We start from the raw sequence: 20,019 nt of genomic DNA on the forward strand, positions 1-20,019 counted from the left end.
TGTTCGACTGTTTGGGAAGACCTATAAACTTAAATAAATAAAATTGGCTTATATTATTGGTATTTTATTTATGTAAATCTCAATTTTTCTTGTTGATTTAGTGGCTAATTTAATTTTTTTATTAACCAAGCTTGTTGTGTTGGCATTTGTTTTGTGTAGCTTCTTCAGACTACTGATATTGATCCCGTTGATCATTGCCTTGCTCTCTTTGTTCTCTTCCTGCTATCGCATGTTTGTTTGTTCGATCATCGACTGGGTCATCTTCAGGTTCAGATTGTGAGAATGACTCACCTGGGTATTTTTTAAGAAGAGTACATTGAGAAGCGTACAACACGAAGAGCAAAAAGATCCCCGGTATTAAGCTCGTCGCAGACTTATTGCAAATTTTAAGTTGGCAAGCTCTTCAGTTAAGCGATGTAACTTAATAATATGATTGTTGCTTAAAAATAGCATTGCAAGGATTAAAAAGTTGTTAACCGAATTTTGGCAAAGCTATTTTAAAAAGTAACGTTTTTTTCTAAAAGTCAAATTTATCCCAGCTCCGAACCGAAGGCTTCAGTTCCCAAATATTTACTCCAACCCTTTCGAACTAAGTCGATAATAAAAGCCTTCTATAGTGGTGGAATAGCATCAATGTTGTGGATACTTCATTGATATTGAAAAGAAATATATTATTTAAAAGTGTAATTTTTTCTAAAGGAATTGTTAACAGCCCATAGCAATAAATCTAACACACTTTTAAGTCTTAAAGTCCATATATTTTTATGTTCGAATTAGTGTTAGATTGAAAAAACATTGATGATGTACTGCCAAACATCGATATTACAGACTGATAGACATCGATAACATCGATATCGAAGTTTGCCCACCTCTACTTTGTCTTGTTTCCCCACCTCTATGTTGTTTTTTTGGTCGCGGCTGTTTGACGTTTTTCCTGTCTTATTATATTATCATATTATATTACTACTTTGCGCATATAATTAAAAACGGAATCGCGAGTGCAACGACGACAACAACCGTGAGCGGATTTTAAATTAGCGGCCGCGATTTTTGATGACGTCGTCTTGTTTTTAGGGCGTAAAAAGCAAAGCAAAAGCAAACAAACGCGAAAAGCGAAACGTGTAAACGGCGTAGAAGAGATAAAAGCGACTCAAATACGCAGCAGATAAAATACTAAAGAGAGAAAAAAATCACGAGAATTCGTATTTAATATTCGGCAACTTTTTGCGAGTGTTCGTCGTGTGCTTGTGTGTGTGTTAAGTGGGCAAAAAAATAAGGAATAGAACGGTAAATGCAGCACCTTAAAAATGTGCAGCCTGACGCTAAACAACATGGTCAACGTAACGCAGCTGGACCTCCACGATCTATTGGAAATTTTCGAAAAAAAATCCTTCGAGGCGGCGGCCTTTGAGGAAGGAACGGCGGTAAGATTGATAGTGCGCGTATGTGTGTATGTGTGGGTTTGACATACATTTAGGCGCACGTGCACGTGCTTGTCGCCGCAAAAACACACCCACACACAGTGGGAAAAAGCTTGCGGTGCTAGTGTGCGTGGCGCCTACGTCGAGGACACGTCATTTATCCTTTTCTCGTCTTGCTCTTATTCTCTTCTCCCTCTCTGCTTATACTGTCCTCCTCCATCTCCCCTCCTTGTCCTCTCTTATTTGCCGCGCCCCGAAAATCCTCAGCCACTCAAAATGGCCGCCATTAAGCTTCCTGCAAGGAAAATCGCATTTTCATGGAAATCAATAGGCGGTAAAACATGTCATTTGCTGGCCTAATGGATTGAATTCGTCCAAGAGCTTGGTTACTCAGGAGATACATTGCTTTTTCGTTTGTTGCTAGTCATTAACCTAAAAATGATCAGTACCCGTTAATTATCTTAGTTGCATCCGGGGTATTTAATCAGGACTTTTTCATTCCCGTTTCTATTCACTTAATCAACTTCAGGGTCAAAGCCAGTAGTCCTATTCACACATTTTTTTGTTTAGTTTATTTTTTTTGTATACCTATTTGTTATTCAATGAAATTAAGCTAAATAAAAGAAATCTGTGTTTGTGACACAGTTTGGATAATCCTGATTTAAGGAATTTATTTACAGTCTTTTTAAAATGTTTGTCAAAACAGTGCAAACAGATTTAAACAAAATATTTTTATAAATGTCTAATAACAAAATTTTTAACAAAGTTCACCCTCTGTTAATCCCCTTTTTCAATTCAAAATTGAATATTCTACATTGAATTATAAGTCGCATACATAATGGTTATAATCTCATCCCTTAATTGAATTAAGAAATAACAAACAGTTAGGCTTTCCAAAACCGGAAAACTTTCTTTGTTGCTTTTGTTCTCAAATTGTTACTGAAATTCAATATCCCACTTTGCTTAGCTAAGCGGTAATTAAAAGCCTAATGGCCTTTTAAGGCCTGCTCCCGATTCACGCATTATTGTGCATTATTTCCCTGGCACGCTCTCATACTCGGCTTTTGTCTTTAGGCTTTAGTACACCCCCTATTTACACCCCTTTGAACCCCTTGAATGTCACGCACGCCTTTTAATAGTCGAGTGTGTAATTCCGTGTTATCGCCCGCTTAACCAGCAATAACACAGAATAACGACTGCGATGGCAACTTGGCAACAGCGAAATCGCTTGTTCCGCTGCTCATTTGCATGCCACTGCGCTGATGATGTTGAATACATTTGAGCCGAAAGCCAGGCACAGGCACCTGGAAACAGAGCGAGGAAAGCCAGGTGAAAACTTGGCACGTAACTCACGTTTTAGCGGCGATCTTACATTTGTTTATTCAACTGCAATGGGCACATGTAATTGATAAACCGCCTTGGCCAAGGAATACTACTTTGTTGCAGTCGTGGTTCTACGTTACGATTGCAAAAAAACACACATTTTTATCAAACAATGGCATAGTCTTATCGCTCAGTTCGAGCCAAACAACGGGCGCCTGCCTTCGATTTGATTTTCCCCAAGTATTTTCCTTATCTACCAGCGTGTTGAAGTCACAAACCAAAAGCTACTGCCCCTTGATACAAAACATTGCATTTTTGATGGGGTGCAAAGGGTGAATTATGTGTGCGATTCTTTCTCTCTCTCTCTCTCTGTATTTATATTTTTCCGTCTCCCTAGGGTTCAAGGTTAAGTTTAGCCACAGCGATTAGATTAGTTGCCCAACCAATGGAACAATATTTAAGCCAATGACGTATACCGGCGATAATGTTTAAAAGTTCATAGAATGTTAGAAAAGTCGACTGAGCGATGTGTTAAAAAAAAACAATAAGAACTTTATATTTCCTGAACATTTAAACGTAAAATCTTAGCTTTAAATTATATGTATAAGTTATATGTGTGTGTTTGAATGAGATTGTAAGACGGAACCTCTCATTTAATTGAAAATTTTAAGTCCCATATTAAGATTATACATATAACTATTTCTTTCCAATATTCAAAACTTTTAATGTTTTGGCAGGGACTTCCAAAGCGCTTTATTTTTGTTGTGCTCATTCTCTTATCGGGCACACAAACAAAAAAAAAACAGTATGAAAAACTCTGGGCTGGCACGTGACACAAAATAATTTGCGTTTTTAGATTACCAAAGGGAATGCGTCTTATCAACGAACATTTAAAACGGCTTCAATCACAACCCAAAAAGTAAAGCCAACAGCAAGTTTGCTTAAAGTAACATCAAGATATGGAAATATTTAATATTCAACATCCATTCAAAAAAAATGACATTCATATTTGTAGGTTGGCCAAAAAAATACATTCATATGTGTAGATTTTCTATAAAAAAAAAACATTTATATATAGTTTCGCAGTAGTCGCCGATCGATGGACAATTATTGTACATTTAGCTGCCCTAGAAACCCTGAAAGCTTCGGCGGAACTCCTCTTCAAAGTCCCCATGGCCAAGATCGACCTTGTGGAAATCGCTACATCCCTCACGCTCCAACTTGGCCTGTGCCCAAAGGATCAGCTTGATGAGGAACATCATCCGTGGCTCCATGGGCGTCTCTTTGATCTTATTATTCGCATCCTCGCAACGCAACATGGCTGCATTTACTTCGTTCGCCACCTTTTGACGATAGGAGTAGTACATCAACTCGCCGTACGGGCTGTATTCCGGGCGGTCGAAGGCCAGGAGCCCCATTGTCCGCTCCACTTCGTGGAAATGCCTCGGTTCGACATTGGCGAAGCCCGCAGCCTTGCTCTGGGCGAACTTCAAAGCCTTTTCCATCTTCTGATCCCGGATCATCTCGATCAGACGCAACTGTTGCATGTGGAAAAACACATAGTTGTCTGTTTCGAAGAGGCGCGGATATATCCGGGTGGCCAGATCCATGGCGTATTTGACCTGGCCAACTCTCACGGCATCCTGTATCCTCAATCGATCCCCGATGGTATCCATGTGGGGACCCGGCTTCACTGACGCCTCCGTCATGAAACGCTTGGCGGCCTCTTGGTAACCCTCTAACAGGAAAGAAAATGTAAAAAAAAACTAGATCTATTAAGAAGAACCCACCTGTCACCAGATAGTTCATCACCAGGCGGTTAAGATCCGCCTGTCGGCGCTGGAAGCTCGTCATTCGGTGGGGCCACGAAGTCGATGGCTTCAACTCGGCCATTCTAAATATATTTAGTTCGATTTAGGTACTGAAATTCCAAAAACTAAATGCTTTATTAGGCAACTATGAATAGATTATGTTCAGACAATAGGCTTATTTATATAAGACTGCAGATATTCCGGCATGCCAAATATTTCTTTAAAAATTTATTTTTAAATGTATGACTAGTATAGGCGTAAACAAATAACATAACTTTTTATTGAATATAAAAAAGTCATTTTTTTTTAAGTATTTCACATATTATAGATCTTGTTAATGTATCCGTTGCTATATTTATAACTATTTTTTCTCTATTGTTGTAAAATATCGAATATTAAGATTCAAATTGTTATTTTTAGTGTCTCACAGTTAGCTTTCATTTCCCCCGTCGCTTTTAAGGTGACAAATTTATAATGTATTTGATAATAGTTTTAATCATGTAATTTTTGTTGATGCCCTCGCTTGTTTGCCATATACGAATGCTCTTCTCTCCGCATTTGGATGTGACGCTCGTCTGTGTAAACAATGTGCTGATCATTATATCACTTTTGTTTTCAGCGCGATACATGTAAGTTTTGCGCATTTGTTGTATTTGGCACGGACTGATTTATTTTCATGACTTGGCCGAAACGGCATTGAAAACTGTTGCAGATGCAAATGCAAGTGTGTATTGGCGTTTTCATTTGTATTTAGTATCCGTGTGGGCGTGTGGGTGGGTGGGCCATCTGTCTGCTCGTGTGGGCGCCAAAAAGTGAACCTCAGCCAAGCGAAAATGCCAAAAATAGAAGGAAGGCTTTTTCTCTTTTCTTATAAATATATCTCTCACTTTCGTAAATGTTTTCGCTGATCAACTTTGTGTGTTGTTTGCCGCTTTCGTTTTTATATTTTTTATTTATTTGCACTGTGTGAAAACCCACCTGTTGTTGTTTTTGTTGCTGTTGTCGTTGTCGTTGTCAATTTGATATTTTATATTTGCAAAAAATTTCACCTACTGAAAGGGTATGGTGGTGAAAAAATGTTGCACATACTGTAGGCCTGCAGGAAACCTACTATTGTTTGTATGAATTCGGTTTGAAATGGTTGTTGCTGGCTGATTTCTGGTGCTTTTGGTGAATGGTTAAAACCCAACCAATTGGACCAAAAACAGCCGCGAAGCGAGCGCTGCCTTTGGCGCCTGCTGGAACACTATTCAGGGCCCAGGACCTGCAGGACCTGGACGGCCAGCTATTCCTCCGCATTCGATGTGTATCCCGTCTGGCCCCTTCCAGTCTGCATCCAAGTCCTTCCAGTCCAGAGATTGCACTCGTTTTTGGGGGTTGCAACGAGTTCCAGGAACGGTGGAGCCCCGCTACGGGATACCCAACGTACTGGGATATTTTTGATGACGTTCTCAACTCTCCTGGTCTCCTGTTTTTACTGGCAGCAGTCTGTGCCGTGGCCACGCCCCCGCCGACAAGCACTTTCCACCGCGGCCCCCGGAAACGGATGCAGCTGTGCTGCAAGCCGTGCGGCGTCATTTGTGTGGGCGCTTTGGAAAACGCGGCACAGGCGCGCAGGAATGCCCGGAAGAGCGGAAGTGCGACGCCTTCCAGCGCAACAATTGCAACTAAACTGCGGCACAGTGGAACAAATTCACTCGAAAAGGTCGTAAACAAAAGGTTTTTAAGACTACATACCTTGACTTTTCGATAAAATGTCCAAAAGTCTAATAGAAAATGTAATGTTTTCTAAGAAGTTTTTATTTTTACAATTTTTATAAAGTTTTTAACATTTTAATTAATATCGAGATCTATGTTTGTGTTATATTCCATAACAGTTACCTAAACCAATAAAAAAAAACTTTATAACTACATTATATAGATGAGAAAGTAAAATATTTATAATTCAAAAGACTTAAAATTGTATAATGACTACATTCAAATTGACAAGGTTGATGCGTTTGCTGTGATTGATTTATAATGTGTTATGGTAGCATGTCAAGCATGCCAAAAACAATTACTTGATGACCTCAGTGCGGAAAGCAGTGAAAATAGAATTGCCATGAAATGCGGGCCAATGCTTATTGTATTTATTTATGTTAATTATTAAAAAAAAAAACCTCTGCATGCAAGTGCAAGATTTAAGATTGTGGGAATTACCATTACATTTAAAACTACTATTTTACTTATTCATTAGTAACTCAATTTTACAAAACAAAGTTACATTTAAAGATTATTAAAAACTAGCTGTAACTAAACGTAACTAAACGTAAACTAAACTTTAAAAAATTAAACAGATTTAAAAAGTTGCTAGGAAATTCACACTTATTTTCCACTATTTGATTATTTAGGTTTGTAAATTACCTAAATGACTCATGAATTAGATTATTACTGGTCTTAACATCTGTCAAGCCAAACAATGAAAATTGTTTTAGCTTTTAAAAATAAGTTCAGAGTATTATTTGTGTTGATCTTGTCTCAAGGTATTAAAATACATTTTATATCTTTCCACTGTGCTAGCTATTTCGGGACGCTGCACCCTTTTATGATGGCCTGTTGCACATTGAACTTTGCGCCCACGCGTTTGCCTGTGCCACCCCGCGCCGCCCCCTTTTCCTTGGGAATGTGCGAGTTAATGTATCCAAGGAGCAGCTGTTGCTGCAAGGTGCGTGGGTCACACCACAGACACTTGTGCCAGGAACGCAGGAGTGGAAATAAAGATTTTGCTATGCAAAAACCAAATAATGGGGCGTCACTAAGGGGCAGGAGAGTTCGAAGATTGCAGGGGAAGTGCATCTGGGGCCGTAGTAATAAGAGCAGCTGTGCTTCCAGCTCTTATCGGGGATGCAGCAGCTTTCCGGGCGCATGTCCGGAAAAGAGAGAGCCAGCGAGTTCGATTTGATTAAGGGCCGCTGCGATAAAGGGGTTCCAATGCTTCCAGCAATATATGTACAAACATATATAGCTATTGCAACAATCGAAGTGCAGTAATGTGAAACACCCTGCTGCGGAACTTCTTGCGCATTCCGGACTAACTGCCCAGCATCCGGGTCCACCATGAAAGCATGATTAGAAGAAGGGCGCAATTCGCTATTTTCTACTACGCTACGCTATACTCCTCCGATTTTCCTCCAATGTGTGGTTTCGGAAGCTCGGATGCTGCGGATTTCGGAGCACCAACTTGGGATTCATGGGCGCCTGCTCGCTGACAGATAAAATCGATAATGTGCGAAATGGCAATGCCGCTTTAGTCAACTATTTGCAGGGAGTTCGGGTTCGGTTTCTGGGATGGGGATCGGCATTTGCTGGTTTGTGCTGTAGCCCATCGCAAAAAAACACAGGGGATATTGTGGAGTTGCTGAAAACGAGGGAAATATTAAGTTGTGTGTTTGAATGCAGAGTTATTAGGAGCGCAGAAGTTTTGTTCTGCTCAAAAATACCATACAAATATACTCTTTTTTTGGGTATTTATTGATTTTAAACTCTTGAATTGTTTTGTATTATAATCACTTGGAGAAAAATTATCCATGACTTTGTTAAAAAGTTAAATATTTTCAAAACTACCAACATAAAATAGAAAATAAAATTATATTAACAAATCATTACTTAACTGAGGGTAAGTTTTATTAATATCATTTTATATTCAGTTGAAAAATAATAATGTATCTTAAAAATTTAAGCTTGTCTCTCAGAAACCGAACAATTTAATAGTAATAGTATATAAGCTTGAACTGCAATAGAAGATTAATATGATTGTTTATATGCTTTTCCTGTTTAACCAGGAAACATTACTATAAAAAAAATCTAAATTTTAAAATCTATAGTAGAACTTTCTATTCCAAAAGCTCATTTACTTTTTCTGCTAGTCCATGCTAATTTAAGTCAAATTGATAATCAATTCAATGAGCTGACCTTTTTTTTACATTACACTGAACTGTGTGATGGGAAATCAGAAAGCGAGGAAAGCGATCGGCGCCTCGAGAAAATCCAATTCTGTTTGTGGGAACACGAGTATGCGTGTGTGGGCGGTGAAAAATCTCTTCCTGACTGGCTGGCGAATAAATTAAGCAAATGATGAATAGATTTCTGAAATATGCCCCCTTCATTCCACCAATGTTCATTGTCCGTAACGCCCACTCTGCTGGATGTCATTTATTGCGCTCAATTATTGCTATTGCGATGTGTTTGATGTATTTCTTATGTGAGGACAGTAAGCAAAAATCGTTTGGCTCTTCAACGCGGCCAAAAAACTTCCGGCTCGAACGTGTTTCAAAGCTCTCGACTTCATATCCATGGCATCTCACCCACAAAGCGGTTTCAATGTCTTTCGAAAGTTGTCCCACACTGTCGAATGTTTTTCACCCATGTGATGTTTATGCAGTCTAAAGAAATAAATGCAAATCAACTGCACCGGAAATTTGCATATTAAAGGATCATTAATATCTCCTATTGATGTGTATGATTATGCATAAATTAAGAGAAATGCTGGTGGGTAACGCAAAGATTAGCTGAAGTAGTGGAGAAGAAAGAAAAAAAAAGAAAAAATATACAAAAAGACCATAAAAACTATCAATGTGTTTTGATTTATGTTTGCGACACCATTTTTAAGGACATTAAAATGACACTTTATTTTGCATTGCAAAAATACTTAACTTTATGTAAAAAACACTGAGAATCATTGCACACTGCGCCTTGTTTTTGTTTTCTTTGTGATGAAAAACAAAGGTTATTTTAGTAATGTGAACGGAAGTATAAATACGTCTTATCGGTAAACAAGAAATGGAACTCAAAAAAACTTTACTCTGCAGAACTGTACTGCCTTCATATCCAGTACCTTGATTTGGAACCTGATCCCATTCCTGATTCAGAGCTTGAAACGTGGGCGCAACTTGTTTTTATATCTGGGGGTCTTTGAACGCCGACTATAAAAACAACAACAAAGCGGCGCTGGAACAACACGCTGCACATTTTAAAGCGCAAGCATAAATCATGTAAACAAGAACAACGAGAATTAAACGCGGAACACACTCAGTCAATTGGGTGTGGTCAGTGGCCTCAGTTTTAAGCCTTAGTTCGAGCACTGAATAATTCATTCAAGAAAAGCCATTTCCCAGTCGCTTCAGGTTTGATGAATATGCAACGTGTGGGTTTCACAGAGGCCTTCTTTCAACTTTTCAGGTTGGCCATTTGCCGAAATAAGTCTGGAGTCAAGGAAAGGAGTTGGTTGTACAGTGCAGCTTATTTAAAACGAAAAATCGTTATTAAATTTCAGATATTTATCAAGGCAGAAATTTTTATGTGTTATCATAAATTAAGACTTGTCTTTAGGTAACAAAAAAATTGGAATTACGAAAAAATAGGCTGAACATTTTTTTTAAGTTTTGGAAAAGTAAAGTACATACTAAACAAGTTATCAAATTGTTGGTAATTCCAGGTTTAAACCAAAATTGTTTTAATGATTTACATAGATTAATATTACATTATACGTGTTTAAAGAATTATTTAAATTTTATAAGGGAATACATTTTTTCTTTTTTTCTCAAGGTATATTTTTGTTAAAAATTATAAGTTATACTGTTTTGAAAAACTGAGAAGTGGTTTAAGTTTTGACGTTAGCGACTATATTCAGTCGCCTTAGCTCCACCAATTTTAATTTTGTAAAGAAAACTTGGACTGTAAGAAGTCGGGGCTAAAGAAGTGTCACTGTATTGAAACGCCGACCTCTCCGCGCTTTTCTTTTGCTGTTTCCCTGTGCTCGGTCGAATTGGTTTGGTTCGGTTGGTGGTTTTCTCGGTTCGATTGCACGAGTATACGAGTACGATTATTTTCAGCTGTGCGGTTTCTTAACGTTGTGTTGTGTGTTATGGTTCAGCTTTTCTGCTTTATTTTCCGCTTGTTGTTTCTTATTTCTTTTTTTTGTGAGAGAAGAAAAGTGTGTCGCAGTCGCAGCTTCTGCTGGATTTTTCTGGTGGCCCAGCATCGGCAGAGTCTTTAAAATCCGGGTTTCTGAGGCGAGCTTGGCTCGAAAGCCAGCCTTCGGTTTGGATTTCATTATTTGGGTCAACTGATGATGAAAACAATAATGACAATGATGATGATGACGCTTAATGATCACAGCGACAACGCTCGCCAACTATTTTTCACGCTGTAACTATTTGAGCGCGCGTCTGTTTGTTGTTTTTAAGTTTTACAGCGCCTTTGGAACAGGCGCTCAGTTTTTCAAGCAACGCGGCTGCAGTTACAGTTGCATTTACTCGCTTACAAATAAAACAACAAAAACGACGACAGCAACAACGAAACAACGGCAACAGAAGCAGTGAGCAAGCAGTTCAGTACGTACAACAAAAACAGTAACCGCTTTGTTGTGCTCTGTGTGCCTGTGTGATTGCTTTGTAACGGCAGCCTCTCCAACTTGGAGCTAACTCACACACACACTCCCGTCATCGATGAATTTTTTTTTTTTCGGCATCCCCATCTTATACACACGGTCCCACTCGCATCTCAGTGCTGCCAGAAGTAAAAATTAAAATAGCTAAAAAAAGCGTAAAGCCTAGACTCACAGTGATATAAAAAAAAAATTAAATTGATTTATGTAATAAACTAGTTTATTATGCGGATGAACGAAATTAAATTGAAAAACTATTATCACTCATACGTACTGTTGCCTTTTATAATACCTGTACGTTTTTATAGAATTTAGAATTTACAAGGATAAAAATAAAACATTGGCTTTAGAGATTATCATTCATACACACGTTAATTCTGATTAGATATTTAATTGTCATCCTGGTGGTAACTTTAAAATGCAAATACATTTGAATTTGAATAATTAATGTTATAACTAAAAAATTAATGTAATAAGTCATGTTGTATTATAGGAAATGGTCAGGTGCGCAACACTGCTAACCAAACACTTGAACAAACTGCGAAAAGCTAGGCAAATATTCAGTAAATAAAAGGCAGCGAGAGCAGCACTTTGAGTCTAAACTTAACATTTTATATAATTTTGGCTGTTTTGCTTATGCAATTTCAAGTGCTTAAAAAGTACAAAACAAAAAGCCATAAACAGTCATTTGTTTTTGCGTGCTCCCCGGTCGGCTTTTCGTTAGTAATTGTAATTGCGTTTTAGTTGTTTTGCTCGTTTGCTTCGCACTCTGCTTACGTTGTAGTTTTCTCCCATACACACACATGTGTACGCTCTACTTAGTTTTCGTCGGGTTTGTTTTGCTCGTTGCTTCGCTTTTGTTGTTGCAAATTTTTGCAGGGCTTTTGTCTTTGTCTTTTTTTTTCTTTTTGCTTTATAGTTAGTTTTGTTATTTGCCCATTTCTCTTTGTGAGCTAAAAACCTGTTTCCTCAAGGTGTTTGTGCTTTTGTACGAGTGGTTGTTATTATTATTATGCTTTTATCTAGTAGTAGTTGATTGTCTGGGACAGCTGGCTGGGGGCCATGCCCACCGTCGTCACCGCCCCCTTTGCTAGCCATTTTTTCTATTTTTAGCCATTCGCCTGTACAACCTTTAGAATTTTTTTTCCCGATTATCACACAGAAAATAAATAAGGTTTACATTTATCAATATATTTTAATGCTAACACACTGGTTATTAGTTAAAAAAAATAAAAAACTCGAGTTGTATAATTTGTTGCTTTATTACTTTTTATTAATTTAGAAACATTATAACATCAAATTATATAAATTCATTAATATAGAACTTTGTCCATAACTTTTTGTTGTTTGTGCATTAGCCACCAATAATGTTTATTATACAATTATCTCGGTGGCTAATTGGTGCTGTAACTGGGCAATATTCCCCATCGCTTATCGCATTCAACCCTTCAGTGTGGCAGATACAGATAGCCAGCCAAAGTCGACCGATTCCAGATTCCAGTTCTCCTTCCCGGGAGCGTGCAAGTTCCATTGAACTCGGGTTAGGAATGTCTATATAGTATATGTATATAAATATACACACATCGTGAACGCATGAAAACCAGTTGCACTCCGCGTTCTAATCTCACTGGCCATTAAGACTCGACGCCGGCATCGCTGATTTATTCAAGCAATTGAGTTTACACACCGCCCCGTCAAATACTTTAAGATGGATAACCAAACCCAAAGTCAATGGGTATCGCCAGTCTGAGGTCATTGTTAAGGGGATCAGATCTAAGATCGGACAAACCCCGTAACTAGGTATCTATCCCCTGAATGGCAGGTTAGAGTGACAGATAAAAATCCGGTTATCTAGTACGTATACGTAATATTATAATCTATTAAAATTATTCGGAAAGTGATCAGACTATATAGCGTTTGAGGAATACAAGGCTTATTTATCTTTGGACTTTTTCTTACAAAACAGTTTCAAGATGATTTTTAAATAAATTTATATATTTAAGGTTAAGCTTGATTACAAACATCCCGTTTTTGTTTGCTCACCATAACAAATAATTAATTTGTTGGGGAAAATCCATAACAATGATTAAAATGTAAATTAAGACTAAGACGAATTGAGAAATTTTGAAAAGTTGCATTAAGTCATATATTTATATTGAGTCAGCTTTAAATATTTATAAAAATATTATTAAACACCTCTCCTCAATGAGATACAACACCAACACCACAACACTAATTCAAGTTCTAAAATCTTTAATAGTTTCAAAAATTGACTACTGTTTACCCATTTATGGGTACTCACCTAAGTCCCATCTAAATAAACTAAAAACTCCATTAAACGCTGCAATAAGAGCAGCACTTGGAGCATTCCGATCCACACCCACACATAACTTACTAATAGAAGCCAACGTTAATACTATAGAGCACAAACGAGACTTCCTTACCGGCAACCTCTTTAAAAATCTATTACACTCCAAAGATACCCCACTTATCAAACTTTTAAAAACAAATAAAAAGAAACACAGATACCCTAGCACAATAGATAGAACAATCCAAATCTGCAAAAACCAAAACATCCCATTCCACCCAATAAAAAAGAACACCTGCAAAAATTTTGACCTAGTTGCAATACAAAAGTCGATCAACACCGAACTAACCAAACAAAACAAAAACTCCACCCCCCCAATAGTCTTTCAACAACTCTTCCAGTCCCTAAAATCCACATACCCGAACCACAACTTTATTTACACCGATGGATCGAAGGCAGAAGACAACATCGCGTATAGTATTACCGATGAAAATAATGTAATCAAAACAGGCCTACTACCTGCATATTCTACAGTCCTTTCCAGCGAAATAATAGCCATCTACAAAGCCGCACAAATCTGTATTAAAAAAAGAGGCAAGCACGCCATATGTTCAGACTCACTTTCCTCCATCACCTCCATCGCAAACCCTAACAACAATTCCTACTACCCCACCACTATCCGTAACCTACTTTCCAAACACTTTCCCAAAATAACATTAATATGGATACCAAGCCATGTTGGCATCAAAGGAAATGAAACAGCGGACTCTGAAGCAAAAAAAGCAATCAGACAACCCCTCATATACACAGACAATTACAACTCCAGAGACATCACACAGAACCTCAAAAAATCATTAAAACACAGACACACAGAATTATTAAACAAAACCTCGACATGGTACCAATACATATCTAAATTATCACCACCTAACTTCCCACATAACTTCCCCGAACTTAATAGGAGACAACAAATCGTAATCACCCGCTTGCGACTTGGCCACACAAAGATAACAAACGCACACTATATTGACCGTTCAATACCGAACACATGCCCACTGTGCAACAACGCTCTTCTAGACGTTAACCATATCCTTTCCCTTTGCCCTTCTCTCTCGACACAACGATCCTCATCATTCCCCAATCTAAACCCAACCCAGGCCTTAGCCAATCCCACCAAAGTTAATTCCCTAATGATCCTCACTTTCTTAGAAAAATCAAATATAATCTACACAATATAAACTATTCCTAAGGCATATAAGTTCATCAGAAAATGTATATATATATATAAAACCATAAGTAGAATAATAATATAAAATAAATAATTAAATAATGCTAGTATAAAATACTAAACCACCCTCAGAGCTGAAGGCCTCTTGCAGCTATAGCTCTAACCACAATTTCTGTTAACTCCTAGTTTTAACTATTAGTTAGCATTGTATAAATAAATAAATAAATAAATATTAAACAGAGTATTTAGAGAGAATGTTTTAAAAAAATGTTTTTGCTTAAATACGGTTCTGTTTTGCAAATGTGTTCTCTCAGATCTTTCTCTTATATATGTATTTAGCCTCATGTTAATGGATATCCTCCACGTTTATCTTCTTTCAGGAGTATGATATCTCCAAGAAATGTGAATACCTATTCAAACTCGACTACAGCCTTATCGAGCTGGACAACACAAATGGACTGCTCAGTCCGCGTTATCCTGGCCGAATACTCATCCCGGAGTGCGAGCATGGACACATGGCCAAGACGCTGGTGCCGGGAAATGGCCTGTTCGGGCCAGTTGGCGGCGGATTGGGTGGAGGAGGAGGAGGCTCCTCCGGAACCACGGCTACGGCCACGCCTCTAAACAGCAGTGCAGGGAGCACCGGAAGCGAGGGTGCGGGCATCCAGGCCTTCGTGACCTTTGCCAATCCTGTGCAGACGCAACAGCAGACACATCCCCTCATGCAGCAATTTCCCATGCAGCAGCCACATCATCCACTGCCTCAGCAATATCTTTCCCAGCAGCCACATCCGCTGCAGCAGCAGCAACAGCAGCAGAATTCACAGCAGCAGCCGCAAAATACCATCTATGAGGACCAGTACGATATACAGCGGATGCGGGAATTGGTTACGATGGCCAAGTACGCGAGATGCCGTCAAAGATTTGCCGTGCCCGTAATTATGTACCGCGGAAAGTACATCTGCCGTTCGGCCACTCTGTCCGTAATGCCGGAAACCTACGGCCGGAAGGTGGTGGACTACGCCTACGACTGCCTCAGTGGCGGCAATTATACGACGCCAAACGGGGACGAGAACGATGCGGACTCCACGGACGAGTCGCTGATCACCCACATGCACGACCAGGCGCAGTCGCAGTTCAGCTACGACGAGGTCATCAAGAGTGACATCCAGCTGCTCCACACGCTCAACGTCTCCACCATTGTGGACCTCATGGTGGAGAACCGCAAGATCAAATACTTCATGGCGTAAGTTACTGCATATTTTGAAAGGTTATCCGAAATTGCTAATTAAAAAAAAAAAATTTATATTTGTTCGAAGTATTGTTACTACTTAATTTTGTAATAAAACGTCCTTATAACTTGAAGTTAAGCCGAACAAAATTGACAAAGACAAAAATCGTTTTTCTTGAAATGGAATTTTTATATCGGTTACCAAGTAACTTAACTGCTGAACCAGTCTTTTTGAAATTTGTCAGGTTTACCTAAAATCGTTTGTTTGTTTTTCTTTATGAAAAATACTTTTTAAATACAACCAAAAAATTGCTCTTTTTAAGTTTAATTGTTAATATAATTTTATTTATTTATTATTATTTTTTTAATCCTTTAAAAAATAGTTAATGGTGCTAGTAATCTAAATCTTTTGACTTTTTTGTTTAAGTAACCCAGTTCTCTACAGTTTTGGTGACCGCTTAGCAACATCAGAAAAAGAAAATGTACTTAATATATTTTTTACATAATTTTCCAATATTTGAAAATAAAAAAATCAATAAAGTGTATTAAATATATATGTACTTTTAGATAATATAAACCAGTAATTTAGTTTCGGTAAAAAAGGCTCCCTATTTTTTTTCCTGCAACTGGGGGTAATAACCCCTTGAGAAACTGCATTCCAAATCCTGAATTACTGACCATGTTTCTTGCTTTTAGCGTTTCTTCATCGGAGAAAGCGGATCCAAACAAGCACTACAAGAGCTTTAACCTTCTATCCCTGCCGTACCCGGGCTGTGAGTTCTTCAAAAAGTTCCGGGACAACAACTACATGGCGCGCAACCTGCACTACAACTGGAAGCAGTCTTTCAACGATGCGAATATCAATATACCCAATCTGGGACCCGCTGCGGATATCGATGTGGTGTGGCCGGAGTACCGGGATTGGGATTTGGTGGCCATCACCCAGAATTACTTGCGAGCCATACTGAAATATGTGCAGGAGGAGAGCTCCGGCCTGTTGATTCACTGCATCAGCGGTTGGGATCGCACTCCGCTGTTTGTCTCCCTGGTCAGGCTGTCCCTGTGGGCAGATGGACTCATACACCAGTCGCTGAATGCCATGCAGATGGCGTACTTTACACTGGCCTACGACTGGTACCTGTTTGGCCACCAACTGCCCGATCGCCTGAAACGCGGCGAGGACATCATGTTCTTCTGCTTTCATGTGCTCAAGTTCATCACGGACGAGGAGTACAGCATTGTGGAGCATCGGAAACGCACCAAGACATCGAGCAGCAGCGGCAGTAGTGTTATAGTGATCAAATCCGACTGCTGCGATGATGAACCGCTCAAGGAGTAAGTGTATATCTAGAAATTGTATTAGATTTTGAAAATCTGATGAACGATTTTCCCCTGCAGAGACTACATTCTGGCCTTCGATCAAGATAGCAACGACAGCTACTCAAACTGTTCCAACTGTGATATGTCCATAACAGATAACTTCTATGCCACCACACCAGCGCAAGTCAATCCGCTGACCAGCAGGTCACCCAATCCGAAGAGGTAAGAGCTCCTTAAGATACAATAAAGACCTTACTGACTTTAATTTAATCCTTTTTAGATCCAGAACCAGCCCCATTTCAGTGCCCGGCTCGAATGCGCGGCAAAGACAGGAGTCCACGTCCTCGAACGGTAGCTGGCAGGTGGTCACGGATACGGGCTCCATTGACTCCATGATGAATGGCAGCTACATGATGCGGTTTGTGGCCCAACAGGCGGCGGACGGCGGTGGCGGCTCCTCGAACATTCCTCTGTATAATGGTGGTAATGGCTACCACTGCAGCACCAACGCAGCATCGAGCGGCAGTGGAAGCGGCAGCGGAAGTGGGAGCAGCATCAGCAACGGCAGCTCGACGCACGGTTTCGCAAACGGTTCCTCCAAAGACGTGGGCGGCAGCACTATGGCCAGCAAGCAATGCATCAACTTGTGAGTCGAGAACCCATCTTGAGTCAAGAATATTTATGCTAAGACTAAGAAATATTTATATTAATTCCTGATGAGAACTTAAATAGTTGAAAACTAAGAAATATTTGAGTTGATCTCTGTGGAGAATATAAATTGTTTTCAGTCAATAATGTTTTGCCGATAACTAAGAAATAATTTCCATTCCTGCGCAGAATGTAAATAGCATTGCAGTCAAAAATAAGATATATTTTAATTAATCTCTGCAGATGTTATGAAAAGCATTGCAGTCTAGAATATTTTGCCTAATACCAAGGAATTTTTTAACTAATCTCTGCAGAGAATGTTTATAACAATTATTCATTATCCAATTTACAATTTCATTTATCCATTGCAGACGAAAGCAACGCCTGAATGCAGTGCGCGCCATCTTCATACAAGCCTACGGAAAGACGATTGGACTGAAATTCAAGGAGGGATCTTCCATGAATCTGGCCACGTTTATTGGCAACCTGGCGGACCAATTGTTTTGAGGAAGCGGAAGCAGCAGCAGCTATACTCGATTGTTAGTTTTTCACCCACATTGTTTGTTTGTTGTTAAGTGCTGCGCTTTCCACCAATGACTGTATTTCGTATAGACCTGTTGAATTGCGTTCTTTTGTGACTGTTGACGATTGTGTAATGTAAGGGATAAATTATAACTGATTACTGATAAGCAACAAACGAACGAACGAACCCGGCGGCTCCTAGACAATGCGTATAGTACAACTCCAGTCCTGGTTAACCCGCTCCTTAGATTCTCTAGACTCCCGCTCCCCTCTCCTTACTTTTTCAGTTGTTAGTCCTTTTTCGAGAATGCAAAGCAAACGCGAATTATAAAATGCGATTCGGATTATACAATAGCCTTAAGTTGTAATTTATAGTAATGTATTTTTTAATAAACTTATGTGCATTTGATACGAATCAAAGTCAGTTATTAAGCGCAGAACGGCTGGACCGCCGCATGTTGGCCAGGGGCAGGTGGTCATCCAAATCCATTCGCTTCACCCGGACGCGTAATTTTTTAATATAGTACTTGGCGCTTTTCAAAGGCACGTAGCGGGGTTTTTCAGGAGTTTTCGCAGCTTCAACTTTTTCTCTTTTGATTTTATCCTGGGCACTAGAAACGTTGCTGATGACCAAATCACATTGATTGCCATTAAGGATCTTGGTTGGTGGCAGCCGGGAAATATAAAATCCGTCCATTGCCAGGCGCAGTAAAGTGTCCGCCGGTAGCTCCTTGACCCTGATTGCACTGAGGAACTCATCGTATTCGCTCTGAGCTGCCTCCTGCTCCTTGGGGCCAAGCTTGTGGGTGGCCTTTTCCAGACGCTCTTGCCCCAGGATGAGATCCAGTACTTCCACCTCCAATCGACGGCGTTCCAAATGCGTGAGAGATTTCAGAAATTGAGACTGGCTAAGCAGCAACTCCTGGCACTTGGTCTTGGGCACGTCCGTCTGCTTCGTCGCCTGCATGCACTTGTGAACGTCGCCCACCGCCCGCCACAGAGGATCCGGTATCTGACCTTTGGCCCTGGCCAGTGCTCCCACAACTGGACACAGTTTGTTCCACCGCCACTGCAGCTCGCTCACGGAGAACGGAGCACTTAGCTGAACGCCCTCGTAGCTTTCGTTGAAGGCGGCGGCCAACTGATCCCAGCCCCAGGAGTCATAATCCTCGTCCTTTTGGGCATCCTCCTGCTGGCTCAGCAGGAATGGATATCTGCAGAGCAGATCCATGAGCAGCAGGTCGTTCAATACTATCTGGGCGGAAGAGTTCGTGTTGGATATGTTGATCTCCATTTGAGGGATGTTGGCATGGGTCAACGTTTCCTCGGCGCTGTCGGTGCTCATTTTAGACACTGTAAAAAGGATACAAATAAATAAAACGGGTTCTTGCAGGTCGCTGTTAGCCGCTCTTAGGTAAATACTTTTTTCAAAACAATGGTTTGCCTTTACCTCTATTTTACGTTATTTAATTAATTATTAAAACGGAATTACATTTAATAATGTTTTATTTACAATTCCAAGCCAAACTACCAGATATGGCACTTTCTTAAACAGCAACTATCGATAACAGTCAGACGCGGCGACTTGGAGCAGTGTGGCCAATATTTAAGCTTCCCCATAGCTACATTCTATATAAGATGTGTTTAAAACTGAAAAGAAATGCTTATATCGAAATGGGAAAAAACACAAGAAACCAAAGATTTTTAAATGATTTAATGAATTAAATAATTTTAAGACTATTAACATTTTAAAGTAAAACTAAATTTATCTTTTATTCAATAC

General features: G+C 39.5%; 3 protein-coding genes across 4 annotated transcripts; 1 reads left to right on the forward strand and 2 right to left on the reverse strand.

Moving 5' to 3' along the window:
* The first annotated feature begins 888 nt into the window (after positions 1–888).
* On the forward strand, positions 889–18,651 carry LOC108144453 (myotubularin-related protein 14). The gene is made up of 6 exons (XM_017269344.2): positions 889–1,424; positions 14,896–15,761; positions 16,443–17,081; positions 17,145–17,288; positions 17,347–17,712; positions 18,086–18,651. Exons 1-6 carry the CDS (start codon positions 1,308–1,310, stop codon positions 18,219–18,221), a joined length of 2,268 nt encoding a protein of 755 aa, XP_017124833.1. The 5' UTR covers positions 889–1,307; the 3' UTR covers positions 18,222–18,651.
* On the reverse strand, positions 2,928–4,666 carry LOC108144456 (glucose-induced degradation protein 8 homolog). Its single transcript, XM_017269347.2, has 2 exons — positions 4,535–4,666; positions 2,928–4,482 (listed from the first exon to the last, which is right to left on the reverse strand). The coding sequence occupies exons 1-2, from the start codon at positions 4,635–4,637 to the stop codon at positions 3,872–3,874; spliced, it is 714 nt and encodes a 237-aa protein (XP_017124836.1). The 5' UTR covers positions 4,638–4,666; the 3' UTR covers positions 2,928–3,871.
* On the reverse strand, positions 18,599–19,789 carry LOC108144454. Of its 2 annotated transcripts, none has more exons than XM_017269345.1 (2): positions 19,687–19,789; positions 18,599–19,589 (listed from the first exon to the last, which is right to left on the reverse strand). In XM_017269345.1, the coding sequence occupies exon 2, from the start codon at positions 19,579–19,581 to the stop codon at positions 18,658–18,660; it is 924 nt and encodes a 307-aa protein (XP_017124834.1). In that variant the 5' UTR covers positions 19,582–19,589; positions 19,687–19,789; the 3' UTR covers positions 18,599–18,657. The 2 variants fall into 2 exon arrangements, with proteins under 2 accessions (XP_017124834.1, XP_041563193.1); XM_041707259.1 differs by lacking the exon at positions 19,687–19,789 and adding an exon at positions 19,659–19,675.
* Positions 19,790–20,019: the final 230 nt, after the last annotated feature.

Source organism: Drosophila elegans, unplaced genomic scaffold (genome assembly GCF_018152505.1).
Source record: "Drosophila elegans isolate 14027-0461.03 unplaced genomic scaffold, ASM1815250v1 contig_183, whole genome shotgun sequence".
Taxonomy (NCBI): Eukaryota; Metazoa; Arthropoda; class Insecta; order Diptera; family Drosophilidae; genus Drosophila; species Drosophila elegans.